Source organism: Haliotis cracherodii, unplaced genomic scaffold (genome assembly GCF_022045235.1).
Source record: "Haliotis cracherodii isolate W230 unplaced genomic scaffold, xgHalCrac1.p SCAF_2, whole genome shotgun sequence".
NCBI lineage: Eukaryota > Metazoa > Mollusca > Gastropoda > Lepetellida > Haliotidae > Haliotis > Haliotis cracherodii.
This window is the reverse complement of record NW_027266275.1, coordinates 81,981,923-81,996,229: the sequence shown is the minus strand read 5'-3', so window position 1 is coordinate 81,996,229 and position 14,307 is coordinate 81,981,923. Positions and strand designations below refer to the sequence as shown.

At 45.2% G+C, this 14,307-nt stretch overlaps 1 protein-coding gene across 1 annotated transcript in view; it reads right to left on the bottom strand.

Moving 5' to 3' along the window:
* LOC139468593 (serine/threonine-protein kinase SMG1-like) overlaps positions 1 to 14,307 on the bottom strand; it is a 127,178-nt gene that overhangs the window by 77,548 nt on the left and 35,323 nt on the right. The window contains exons 20-37 of the mRNA XM_071250715.1: positions 14,006 to 14,185; positions 12,862 to 12,964; positions 11,787 to 11,982; positions 10,876 to 11,003; positions 8,964 to 9,128; positions 8,435 to 8,589; positions 7,867 to 8,071; positions 6,784 to 6,923; positions 6,311 to 6,511; positions 5,648 to 5,807; positions 4,992 to 5,118; positions 3,555 to 4,133; positions 2,649 to 2,808; positions 2,422 to 2,482; positions 2,183 to 2,278; positions 990 to 1,178; positions 502 to 637; positions 50 to 220 (exon numbers count right to left, since the gene is read on the bottom strand). Of these exons, the coding sequence (XP_071106816.1) occupies positions 50 to 220; positions 502 to 637; positions 990 to 1,178; positions 2,183 to 2,278; positions 2,422 to 2,482; positions 2,649 to 2,808; positions 3,555 to 4,133; positions 4,992 to 5,118; positions 5,648 to 5,807; positions 6,311 to 6,511; positions 6,784 to 6,923; positions 7,867 to 8,071; positions 8,435 to 8,589; positions 8,964 to 9,128; positions 10,876 to 11,003; positions 11,787 to 11,982; positions 12,862 to 12,964; positions 14,006 to 14,185 (3,152 nt within the window). The remainder of the gene's footprint in view (positions 1 to 49; positions 221 to 501; positions 638 to 989; positions 1,179 to 2,182; positions 2,279 to 2,421; positions 2,483 to 2,648; positions 2,809 to 3,554; positions 4,134 to 4,991; positions 5,119 to 5,647; positions 5,808 to 6,310; positions 6,512 to 6,783; positions 6,924 to 7,866; positions 8,072 to 8,434; positions 8,590 to 8,963; positions 9,129 to 10,875; positions 11,004 to 11,786; positions 11,983 to 12,861; positions 12,965 to 14,005; positions 14,186 to 14,307) is intronic.

Below are 14,307 nucleotides of genomic sequence, written 5' to 3'. Positions count from 1 at the left end.
CCTCTCTACCGAACCACCTCTCTACTGAACCACCTCTCTTCCAACCCACCTCTCTGGTCTGTGACCTTGGCCTCCATCTTGTTGGCGGAGCTGCCGACCACAGCTGGGTATATGATGAGGTGTGGGGCATCCTGGGCCACCCGACACAGCAGATCAGACACACTCTGTCTCACATAGCCTTCTGGATGGCTCAGTCGGGAAAACAACTGGGGGATTATTCCTGAAGAGAGTAGGTAATACATTACAAACTATCTTAATGGTAGCCTATGTACTCCAAGCCGACATCACACCATATGCCCCAAGAGAACAGTTGACAAAATCTTTATCTCACCAACATTCATGCATACAGAGCTGGAATATATGTTCAAAGTTTTAGTTTTATTATTTAAATTCGGATTCGTCCTGATATCATTTACCACTGCTAATATAGTTTAGCAAGGTTTCATTGCTATTCCATTATGGCTATGACAACACATGCCTATGTTGAAGCAAACCGCCTACCCTTCCATGGCGTTGTGGGGGTCTGTGCCAGGCCACTTTCCAGCACATTTCTCAGCTCCCACGCGTGTTTCACCAGCAGACGAAGCAGACGCAGAGTGGAGATGATGTTGCAATCAGCATTGTCGGTTTCTTCGTTCTGCAGCAATAGTTGTTTCCACACATACATAAATGATAACATTTACGTCAATTCGTAAGTATCCTCGCCCATTCGGTTATTTACATTCCCCACATGCTAATCAACATTTCCCAAAACAAATAACTAGACAGAACAATGTCAGACATGACTGTAAAGAGGCTGCAGAGCTGTCTGTAAAAAGCAGTGTTTGTAAAGATGCTGTGACTTCACACATTGTACCCATGTTGGGAATCAACCCCGGGTCTATGACGTGGCGAGCGAAAGCTTTAACCCCAAGGCTACCCGAACGCCCCCTATGAACACTGAAGCCGGTCTGTAAAGCCATATTCACTACCCATTCTGATTGACTTACAACTCCATTGAGATGCAGGTACGTGAAGTAGGCCTTGGCGGACAGCTTGTAGTAGTGATACACTCTCTGCACCACTCCCTGCCACACCGCCAACAACTGCTCGATACACTCCTCACTCGCCATCTGCAGCGATGTGGATGTTGCTAGCAGCTGCTTCCTCGTCGTCTCGGTGCCGTCATCGTAGAGACTCTGCAGGGGAAGAACACAAGCATGACTCTGGACTGTAACTGTAGATTATTCAGTATCTCTGCTTCTGTTAATTTTTCCATAGTGTGTGGCCTACAAGAATGTTGACGCTGACATTGTCTACAAGATACACCTGTCAACGTGTGCGAGGTACATGCTCCCACTGACCTACATGTCTATTAAACAACGCTGATATTGTCTACAAGATACACACGTCAATTTTTGCGAGGTACATGCTCCCACTGACCTACATCGCTATTAAACAACGCTGATATTGTCTACAAGATACACCTGTCAATGAGTGCGAGGTACATGCTCCCACTGACCTACATCGCTATTAAACAACGCTGATATTGTCTACAAGATACACCTGTCAATGAGTGCGAGGTACATGCTCCCACTGACCTACATCGCTATCAAACAACGCTGATATTGTCTACAAGATACACACATCAACGTGTGCGAGGTACATGCTCCCACTGACCTACATGTCTATTAAACAACGCTGATATTGTCTACAAGATACACACGTCAATTTTTGCGAGGTACATGCTCCCACTGACCTACATGTCTATTAAACAACGCTGATATTGTCTACAAGATACACACGTCAATGTGTGCGAGGTACATGCTCCCACTGACCTACATCGCTATTAAACAACGCTGATATTGTCTACAAGATACACACGTCAATTTTTGCGAGGTACATGCTCCCACTGACCTACATCGCTATCAAACAACGCTGATATTGTCTACAAGATACACCTGTCAATGAGTGCGAGGTACATGCTCCCACTGACCTACATCGCTATTAAACAACGCTGATATTGTCTACAAGATACACACGTCAATTTTTGCGAGGTACATGCTCCCACTGACCTACATGTCTATTAAACAACGCTGATATTGTCTACAAGATACACACGTCAATGTGTGCGAGGTACATGCTCCCACTGACCTACATCGCTATTATACAACGCTGATATTGTCTACATGCTCCCACTGACCTGGTCCTGGTCACTAATGTCCTCCTCACTGGACAGCGGACTGTGGATCTGGCTCAACACGCCCAGCACCCTCTCTGTCTCCTCACTGCTTGTACCCTGCAGCACACAAACACAGTCCATATATACCACAAGTTTAACATTTATACTGTCATAAAAATTTGCTTATTTTTCTGTAATTCAATATCTGCATTGCAAAGTTGTTGCACATTTACTGGTATAGCCGACAGCTGATATGTTACCTTGGGGATGATTGACAAAATCTGTCCTTTTTCTTCAGTTGACAGCTCCACACTACCATGGCTGGAACAGAGGCACCAGTGTTGAACAAACAAATGTTGCAAATCAGTTGGTACAGAAAATGAATGAGGATTGACTCTGATTGACACTTCCAACATTATCGCAGTATATCACTAGGGAAACCAAGGACATGTTACTGACTTTCAGCGTTCAAATTCCTGTATCTTACCTGGCATTGTCTACTGCCTTCCTCCCCCATTTGTAGCACCACCCAGCCAGGGTGAACCAGGACTTGGCCAGTTTGGGAGACTCCATTGCACAGAGGTGGAGCAGGCGACCAATGATACTGTCACTGTCAGACAGGATGGGGTTGTCGCCTATCTTCAGAACTAAACATAGAACAGACAAAACATTAGCAGTAATTTCCTTTTAACGAATAAATTTTATCTGTACATCTTCATCATTTCACAATAAAATCAAACTTTTATATACTGTAATCCCACAACAATCAAACAGAACAATTTTTCATCTTTAAGGATACAGCTGTGAAGAAATAATCAAACACACAAGCTCCTCACAGCGATATCCCGTATGTGGAGCTATACTATCGCTGCGACCAGTCAAAACTCCCCAGTGACAGATGACCACAACCATGCTTGGAGTTGATCTTGCAACTGAATGACCATTATGTTTACAAACAAGTGTCGACTGCTGTGTTGCCGAATACACACATCCTGGCTTAATTACTTTCTTTGTTTTTCAGTTTGAATTTCTATTTCATTACAACTATCATGTAATTGATATGGTAAGAAAGTAAGGGAGAAATTGGGTGATTTTTCGTTATCTCTGCAATCTCGAACCAATCTGATTATACAACAAAGTAAATTCATCTGGAAATCATCGTCAGACGTAAACCTTTTCAAAATGAACTACAATGGCATTCCTAAAGACATAAAAAAAAGTATGAATGTTACTACATTTGGGGTTAGGGGGCAAATTTCAGATTCTTGTATTGGCCGGGCCCACACTGATGGCTCTATGTGGCCGAGAGTGTAACGATGGTGTCAGGCGCTTGAGAAACACTATTCCAGGGGAGATAATTCCCCCAGCCCCACAACTGCAGACCACTAGTTACCTTGTTCCTGGTCCTCCATAGCAAGGCTGAGTCCCAGTCTCTTCTTTGCTCCCTTCTCTTCCATCTCCATCAACAGCTTGATGTTCCTCACCGTGTGGGACGATGTCCCACTGCCATCTCCCTGTCCGCTCAGCTTGACCTGCGCCGCCACCGACCCCAGCAGTTTCTGGTCCCCCTGCATCCACTTGACCAGGGTCACCAGTGACCTGGAACACAGCTCCGCACAGCTGCCCACGACGGGCTTCTTCTGAGCCGTGTCACCCAGGAGGATGTTCCCCATGATGCTGCTGCTCATCACCTCGATGGCATCCTTGGGCTGGCTGATGCTGTGGAGCAGCTTGGCGCTCTCTCGCTCCACCTTCATCACCTCCATCTGGTTGAGGCTGCCATTGCAAGAGCGCAGACTGGCCAGAGCAGGGACCAGGTCGTTCGGGAAGGTAATGCGGCCGTTCTCGTTGCTGTTCCTCATGAGGGTGATGACTTGTCTCACCAGCAAGTCCTCAGCCAGCTCGTAGCTGTGTTGTTTGCGGGACAGAGACGACGCTGCCAGGAGAGTGCGAGACAGCTGGTTCTTTAACTCTGCAACATCATGATATAGGCGTAATGATCATGTTGAAACTTTGTGAGGGCAGTTAGTGTCCCCTAATAGCAGTGGCCCCTAATAGCAGTACGGCAGCATTAACATAGCAGAAAGAGGCATCACAAGTTGTACACTTCACGAACTTGGGTCTCTGATGTCACAAGAACACACTAGTCTATTACAAAGTCCATAGTTATATTGTGAAAGGCACTTAAAAACATTTCAGTATGATGACGGTATTAATGTGTAACTCTTTAAAAAAGGAAGGGAATGGAATTTTACGGCAGTATCCAGCCTGGATGACATCATATTGTTTTATTCTCAACAATGAAGTAATATGACATTATATAAGATAGCTACGTGATAAATCACTTACAACAATGAAGAACAAAGCATGCTTTATTTCACTATAAAACCTTGCTCTATCATAAAGGCATTTCAGGAGAATCAAATATGTGCTCTCAATTTGATGATGTCGTAAATTGGACAATGTTATATTTGAGAGGTAAGTGTTGAGTGAGATGTTCCCCATAGATGTAGCTGGGCTACGCAGATAAATGCAGTGGCCGAAAAACCGCACTCAAAAGTGGGAGAGATATGTCAATTGGTATTAGGAGAAAAGGTACAGATAATCGACGTGAGGATTGTGAGATTGTGCGGGAAATACCAAACTTAACCCACATGTTAATGAAATAGACTTGTCCGACAATGCAGAGGTTGGATTCTATTCAACCATCATTAGGGAGTCATCATTATTAAAATTTAGGTAGTATTCAAAAAGCTTGCACATTTAATCTACATCTTTAAAGAGGCTGTGCCCCTCATGGTTTATTCTCCCTGTAGTATTTTATTTTCACCTGGCTTGCGGTCACATCCCGGCAGAAGCAGCTGGAGGTTGAGCAGTCTCAGTGTCTGCATGTAGGTCCCCAGCTCCTGGCTGTCTGGCTCCACCAGCAGCTGCTCCGACAGCGACAACAGTGACGTCTGGGACAACAACACCAATCAGTGACAAACTACCCTGCTACAAGATATATACAGTCACTCTACCATAGAACATTATCAGTGACAAACTACCCTGCTACAAGATATATACAGTCACTCTACCATAGAACATTATCAGTGACAAACTACCCTGCTACAAGATATATACAGTCACTCTACCATAGAACATTATCAGTGACAAACCACCCTTCTACAAGATATATACAGTCACTCTACCATAGAACATTTTCAGTGACAAACTACCCTGCTACAAGATATATACAGTCACTCTACCATAGAACATTATCAGTGACAATATACCACTGCAACAAGAGACGCACAGTCACACTACCCTAGAACATTATCAGTGCAATACTGTCCCACGGCAGACCATAAAAGTAATGACAGCAACTGTTTACTGAAATCTGGCACCGATCCTTAAAAGAGAACAGAAGAATGTGAACACACCGCTGACAAACACACACACAACATCTGTGCTGCCACAGGTATAGACATAGACCTGGGGCCGTACCTTCACTCTCTTCTCATCCAGCTGTTTCCGCAGCATGGACACTGTGTTCAGTTCATTGAGCACCTGTCCAGACAGGGTCGGAGGCCAGTCCATTGCCTTGATTCTCAACAACCCCTCCCCACACCGCTCCGCCTGGCTCAGGCACTTCTGGATGTCGGTCCTATAAATACACACAACTCAAATGTTGAGCTAAGTGACACACAGTTGACACAAAATTGTTACCTGTGAACTCAAACACTGAACAATGCATCAAGGACTGCAATGTCTCGGATGTAGAACACTATATAGCTGTCTCAATGTGAAGGATGGAGCATTTAGTGGAAGACATTGCAAACTCTGCAAATCAAGGATAAAACACACCTGATTCCCAGCAATGATGTTTTGACTGATGAGTTATCAAGAAAACCTTAAAAAGGAAACCAACAATGCTCTTACATGGATTTATATGTTAACTGTTATGTTATTGCCTATTAAGCAAGTTCTCAAAACCAAAATCCAAATGTGTACCCGATGCCAACTTTCATTTAAATATTTTTGCTGTACCAGTCTACAGTGAGTTAGGAATAGCAGTCTGTTTTTGGTTATGTTAACATTACATGGGCAGTGATTTCAAATGTTAGCTAATATCCCAAGTCAGCATGCTGCTGCTTCTTGCACCCCCACCTGTGGTTTGTTTGCTTGTGTTCCTGCAGCAGTGTTGCAGCCTTGATGAACTGGGAGTGGATATTCTCCAGCTCTGTGCGTGGGTTCCACGTCAAGCCTCCTGCCTCCGACTTGCTCATCTCGGACAAGGAAGCCCCTGGCACCAGCTCCAGGCTCTCCCGAACACCACTCAGGTTCCCACTGTCAAAGTGGGACAGTGCTCTGAGGAAACAATGCATTCAAAATATCAACATACAATCTACCTAGAGAGCTTGAGTAGCTGTTTAGTTCAATCAAAGATCTTGTCAATCAATTGTTCCAAATTAGGAAAGAATATGGATGGAATATTATCGTAGCTTGTCAACCACACCAAATAAGAATATGTTGCTTTATTATTGTCTAAAATTTTATTTCAGAAATTAATTTCAATTTATGATAAAATAAGCTTTCCTGTATGAATTTAGATATTTGAAGATCTATTTGTGGCCTCCTACTTGATGTAGTTGATGTCATAGTTGGAGTTGAAGGCTGTCTGTACGGTGCTGAGAGTGTTCTCGGAGCGGTACTTCTGTACAGACTCCTGCCACTCCAGCACCGCGTCCCAGTCACTCAGCTGAATGTAGCAGTCCATCACCTGGGGAGACAAGCACCGCATCATCACAACACTTCATATGGACATATTTAGGCCACAGTCAGCCATATCACGTCAGTCTGGCGATAATCAACTCAAAAAAGTGGTCGACATCATGAACAAGCCACTAAGCTGGGTGGGGTGAGGTGAAATGGGGCTTAACGTCCAAGATTATTGGACTAACATAGCGATGTGCATGCATGTGTGTATGGGTGCGTAGTCTGGACTGATGCTGATTTTAATACCATGAAATACCAAGCCGCAGTGTACATGAATACCCTACTAAGATACAGTATACTGATTCCCGAGCCGACCAGTCCTTTTTTTAGCGCCTTAATGCCAAGCGCAAGGCAGTGTAACAAGGAGTACCATCTTTTAAGGTCTTATGGTATGACGAGGCCGGGGATAAAACCCTGACCTTCCTCTCTCCGGGCAGACGTTCTACCAATAGACCACTGAGGCATTCCCACAATGCTGGGACAGGATAACACAATCAGCCAGGTCATACACTGTAACCATCCAATCCTCACTAAGTACTGTGGACTCAAAGAATCTCCAGCAGTGAAGTCAGTGCTTGTACTAGTGCTGGTTTTATAATACTAACCTGGCCCACGGAGATACCATGTCGCAGCTTTAAATGGAAACTCCTGTCTGAGAGTCTACAGACTCCAGCTGATGCAGAGCACCGGGCAGGATAACAACAAGTACCACCAACCTTCCTATCTCAGGGTATTCTGGAAATCTTCAGATCCTTAATGCGAAATTCCAGCATTTTTATTTTACTACAGCTATGATGATGAGTAAGCTTTCAACTACAATATTGTAAGGGCATGAGCACTGTAACACACATGATTCAGCTTTTCCTGGGAACGAATCATGGGAGTAAAACACAAAAACAACTAGAGCTACCTTACAGCCCCGAAACAAATGCTAAGTTGAAACTGACCTCGTTCACCATGAAGTTGACAGTGCCAGGGTTCTTCTCTGGCTGCTTGCTCAGGATCATCTTGTGCAGAGGTTTGTTTTCACTGCCAGGTCTTGGACTCCCCTCCGGGGACGAACTCGATGACCTCCCTTTGCTGTCGTCATCACTCTCCACCGACATGGTGTTCTTCAGCATCGACTTGAACTCCCTCGCTGCAGCCTCATACCTGGGGGGAGGGAAAGTCCAACATATCACAGTGACAATAATGAAGACATATCACTCTTGACTTGTGATCAATGCATGTGGCCAATTCAATGAAATCAGTGTCCTGAATGAAGGGGAATGCTGGGGTCCAATTTGTATCTGCTTGTGTGCTGCCCCGTGTGTGTATGTGTGATGCCTGGTTAGGATGGTTGAATCTGTTGATGTGTCTAATGATTACAATAGCAAGGGATGTTGCTCTTAATACCAAGCACTGTTTTGTCTGGTTCAGATTTGATGATAAACAGGTCACCATCACACAGATGGAATACTGCTGAGTGCAGCCTAAAGAACAAGGAGAACAATCGCTAAAATAAATGTGAGTTACCTTCTCTCAGCTTTCTCTGCTACTGCCTTGATCCAGGAGAACTTGCGTCCAGCGACATCCCGACACCAGTTGTACACCCCCATCACACACTCCGGACTGCGGAGGTCACACAGTGCCTGAGTCAGGTACACCACACCCTGCTCAAACTCGGGAACCTGCAGACAGGTCACACACTGTTACACACTGTTACACATCTGAGTACACTTGAGTACAATCTATCTGAACATTTGCTCTCTGATACAGAATCTGCAACATTACAACTCAAAGTGCCATATACTTCTTTTATCCAGTTAATGCTGAGCACAAGCCAGGGTAACAACAACTACCATCTATTTTGGTATAATGCAGCCCAATTTTCAAACCACTGACCCGCAGTAAGGGCATTAGCTCTATCCACTAGACCACGGAGATGGTTTCAAACAGTCTTACTCAATTGTATGTACGATAACAAGGATGGCACATTAAATCTGAATACATTTTGACTTATCAAAAGCTAGAAGTAAAACATGAAAACATCTGGATTACTTACATTGGTATTGTCTGCATCAACCATGTCTTTGAGAAGTTCATAAGCATGCCGCGCTGCGGCTGCAGACATCCCAGCATGCACTGCCATCTTGATGATGCACACTCGGATACGTGCGATCCATTCCTGGCAAGTGTTCCGATTGGTGCGGAAAAACGTCCTCACAGTCTGAAGAGCATATGAAATTTGCACAAGTAATAATCAAAGGGATCTATCAATGAAATCCTTCATATTCATTTACTCCAAGCCAAACAATTTTTCACTGAACGTTAAATGTTCTTGCAGTTAGTTCTGAAGTCTTCTTGTCACCATGTCTATGTTATGAGCATTGACGGCCCTCTAAGTTTCTCTGTACTGCAATCATGATCACCCCGATCCTTCACCATGTCCCTGTCCTGTCCATGCAGAGGCAGGGCAAGTGGCATTTTACTTAAAACGGGCACTTAACTTAATGGGGGCACTTAACTTATCGTTGACACTAAACTTAATGGTGGCATTTTACTTAATAGGGGCACTTAACTTAATAGTGGCCTTTAACTTAACAGTGGCACTTAACTCATTGTTGACACTATATTTAATGGGAGCACTTATCTTAATGGTGAAACTCAACTTAATTGAGGCAATTATTGTTGACACTTTACTTAATGGAGGCACTTAACTTAATAACCCTACACTACTGTCCCTACACTACTGCCCCTACACTACTGTCCCTACAATACTGCCCCTACACTACTGTCCCTACAATACTGCCCCTACGCTAGTGTCCCTACGCTACTGCCCCTACGCTACTGCCCCTACACTACTGCCCCTACACTACTGCCCCTACCCTACTGCCCCTACGCTACTGCCCCTACGCTACTGCCCCTACGCTACTGCCCCTACACTACTGCCCCTACCCTACTGTCCCTACACTACTGCCCCTACCCTACTGCCCCTACGCTACTGCCCCTACACTACTGCCCCTACCCTACTGTCCCTACACTACTGCCCCAACAATACTGGCCCCACAATACTGTCCCTACGCTACTGTCACTATGCTACTGTCCCTACACTACTGCCCCTACAATACTGGCCCCACAATACTGTCCCTACGCTACGGTCACTATGCTACTGTCCCTACACTACTGTCCCTACACTACTGCCCCTATAATACTGCCCCTATACTACTGTCCCTACACTACTGCCCCTACGCTACTGCCCCTACGCTACTGCCCCTACGCTACTGCCCCTACAATACTGTCCATTCAACACTGCCCCTACACTACTATCCCTATACTACTGCCCCTACACTACTGCCCCTACACTACTGCCCCTACACTACTGCCCCTACGCTACTGCCCCTACAATACTGCCCCTACGCTACTGCCCCTACAATACTGCCCCTACGCTACTGCCCCTACGCTACTGTCCCTACACTACTGTCCCTACAATACTGCCCCTATAATACTGTCCCTACACTACTGCCCCTACGCTACTGCCCCTACGCTACTGCCCCTACAATACTGCCCCTACGCTACTGCCCCTACAATACTGCCCCTACACTACTGCCCCTACGCTACTGTCCCTACACTACTGTCCCTACGCTACTGCCCCTACAATACTGGCCCAACAATACTGTCACTACACTACTGCCCCTACGCTACCGTCCCTACGCTACCGCCCCTACAATACTGGCCCCACAATACTGTCCCTACGCTACTGTCACTACGCTACTGCCACTACACTACTGCCCCTACAATACAGCCCCTACCCTAGTGCCCCTACGCTACTGTCACTACAATACTGCCACTACACTACTGCCCCTACAATACAGCCCCTACATTCTTGTCCCTACACTACTGTCCCTACAATACTGCCCAAACATAAGCAAGGACAAAAATAGAAACTCCTTCTTTCTCATGAAGGCCTCACTTACCTTGGGAGGTGTTGGCATGGCAACAGCGCATCCCTCGTAGGCGTTGTAGAGGAGCTTCTCTAGATGCTCCATAAACTGCAGCAGCAGGTGGACTCGCAGGAGGCTGGTGTACTCCCCTGGACGCTCACCTGAAAAACACAGCAGTGTCAAAACGTTACTCCAGACTCACCATCCTGAAACACACAGCAGTGTCAGGCCCGTACTCCAGACTCACCCTCCCTAATTAGCACTGGGGCTGGTAACCAATGCAGACCATCACAACATGGGCAATTAGGATTCCCCCTGATCTGCTAGCCGTAAATAGCAAAGCTGACAATTAAAACGATACTTGTTTATGACAACACTGATAACATGGACTATGTGATGTGCAATTAACAGTGCACCTGATGTTGGTTGGTTGGTTGGTTTGTTGTTTAACGCCGCACTCAGCAATATTCCAGCTATATGACGGCAGTCTGTAAATAATCGAATCTGGACCAGACAATCCAGTGATTAATATCATGAGCATCGATCCACACAATTGGGATTGATGACATGCATCAACCAAGTCAGCAAGCCTGACCATCCGATCCCATTAGTCGCCTTTTACGACAAGCATAGTCACCTTTTACGGCAAGCATGGGTTGCTGAAGACCTATTCTACCCCGGAATCTTCACGGGTAGGACCTGATGTGCTTTCTATGAACAACACTGACAATTGAAACTCTCCACCTGATCTGCTCTACATTCCTGACAAGCCAAACTTTCAGTAAACTACGGTTACAACAAACTCAAACAGATCACTAACTTTAGTTTGTCATAACCGTAATACGTCACAAGCATATATACAGCATATATACACCAATGGTTGGGACCAAAAATAAAAGCATTAGTTAAAAATGTGTGTTCATTATGAACTTAGTTAACTGTACTTTTGGGAGCATCTGCTGCGCCTCCGTCCTCTGTGTCCTCCCGGCTGACCTCTGTAGCTATGGACTTCAGCACACTTTCTATGGTCATGAAAGTCTCCTGTGGTTTGCCGAGCGGTGTCCTCAGCCTGGCTAACACACAGAAGTTGGCAGCCTCCCAAGTGGCCCAGAACCACAGCAGGGACTCGTTCCCGTCAATCTACACAGACACAACCACAGTATTAAACACATGTACAGTTAGAAAACATATAACTATTTAAACTGTACATTCAAACACCCATTCTCTACTGTTTTCTCTACTGGGGTGCGTGGGGGGTGGTAGAGAGAGAGTGTGAGTGTGTTGTTTAAGCTCTGTACTCAGCAATATTTCAGCAATATTTCAACACCTTTAAAGTATAAAGTCTGGACCAGTCAATCAAGTAATTGCTACTGTGAGTGACGATCCACACCATCAAGCTATGATGACATGCAATCAACCATGTCACTGTGCCCCACCACCCACTCCACTCAGTCGCCTCCTACAAACAGCACTCTACTGTTTCAATGTATCATATAGATAGAATGCACTTACTACCTATTTTAAAGAAGATTGCTTCTATGTGAGATTGAGGTCAGTAAATATTGACAACACTGTTAACACTATAGCAGCAATGTCACAAGTGGACAAGAACAATGGGCTACCCCATGTCTGCTAAGAATATCAAAGAAGTGATTTATTGCACCAAGTATCTAAAATGAAGTGTTTGAATATCTTGGCTTCCTCATCATTGCTTCTGTTGTGGTTTGTTTGTTGTTTAACGCCACACTCAACATTATTCCAACTATATGATGGCGGTCTGTAAATAATCCAGTTTGGACCAGACAATCCAGTGATTGATATCATGAGCATCGATCCATACAGTTTGGATATGATGACATGCATCAACCAAGTCAGCGAGTCTGACCACTCGATCCTGTTAGTCACCTCTTATGACAAGCGTAATCGCCTTTTATGGCCAGCATGGTTTGCTGAAGACCTATTCTAACCCAGATCTTCACAGGTCTGCTTCCGAGTATATTACTACACATATTGACTGACCAAGTCGGCGAGAGTGACGACGTCCGCTGTCTTCTCCTGCTCCTTGTCGGAGCGCTGGGAACTGTGGTACATGGCCTCCAGCCAGTGCAGCACTCCCTGTTGGCTGCAGCAACAACACAGTACAGTTTGATAGGCAGTGCTTACAAGTTGACAGATGACGAAGTAGAAACAATTTATGGATAACACCTTCTTTAATTACGGTAAAGGTGACGTTTCGGTAAAGATCTTTATATCATTGTCAAGCAAGATCTTTATACTGTTGTCCTTGCTTGACAACAGTATAAGGATCTATACTGAAATGTTGCTTTTACAGTAATTAAGAAGGTGTTATCCATAAATTGTGTCTACTTTAACACAGTTCAGTCACTCGGAGCATCAAGTACTAAACACAAAACAATTTAACACTGCAAACAGGGCTGAGTCAATGTTGTATAACGCCACTGTCAACAATATTCCAGCACCATCATGGCTGTTTTAAATAATCTTGGACAAGACCACCCAGTAACTGAACAGTCAACAAAATGACATGCACCCAGCCAAGTCATGGAGTCTGACCACTCCATCCACTGTAGTCACATGACAAGCATGGGATACTGAGTGAGTATTGTTTTACGAGGCATTAGCTATATTCCAGCTATATCACGCCCGGAGACACCAGAAATGGGCTTCAAACACTGAAGGAATCTAACCCAGGTCTTCAGCGTGACAATCAAACATTTTAACCACAAGGCTACCCCACCATGGGATACTGAAGACCTATTCTAAGCTGGAAACATCACAGGGGTATTACGAACAGGGTTCATCTGACAGCATACGAGAAAAAGAAACTATCCTTTCCTGAACTGACCTCAGGAATGACAGCTATTTATCTCTATGCCACAATACTGAAAGCAATCTGACTGAAGGCTTGTTAGAGTATAAGACGATTCTCTGAATTGGGCTGAGAACAAATAGAACTATATATTGCCTCATCCTGTGTACTGGCCTGTGACCCCACTGACTGACTGACCTGGGCTGCATGTGTACTGGCCTGTGACCCCACTGACTGACTGACCTGGGCTGCATGTGTACTTGTCTGTGACCCCACTGACTGACTGACCTGGGCTGCATGTGTACTGGCCTGTGACCCCACTGACTGACTGACCTGGGCTGCATGTTGTTCAGAAGGTAGGCCATGACATGTCTGAAGTTATGAGAGTGGAACGTCCCCATTGGCTGTTTGCCGATGTGATTCCTCCGAGCCAACCATGCCGCCTTCAGTCCAACGACTCGGTCACGGCGCTGACTGGCTAGGGCTTCTTCTTCTGCCTCGAACACAAGGTTACTGGAAATAAATTAGTCCAAGCGATATCATACCATGACTTCAAAAAATCCTGCATTGTTTGGTCTGAATCTACATTAGGCCTTGGATTCGTTGATGAGTGCAACACCGGGAAAGAATGGGTT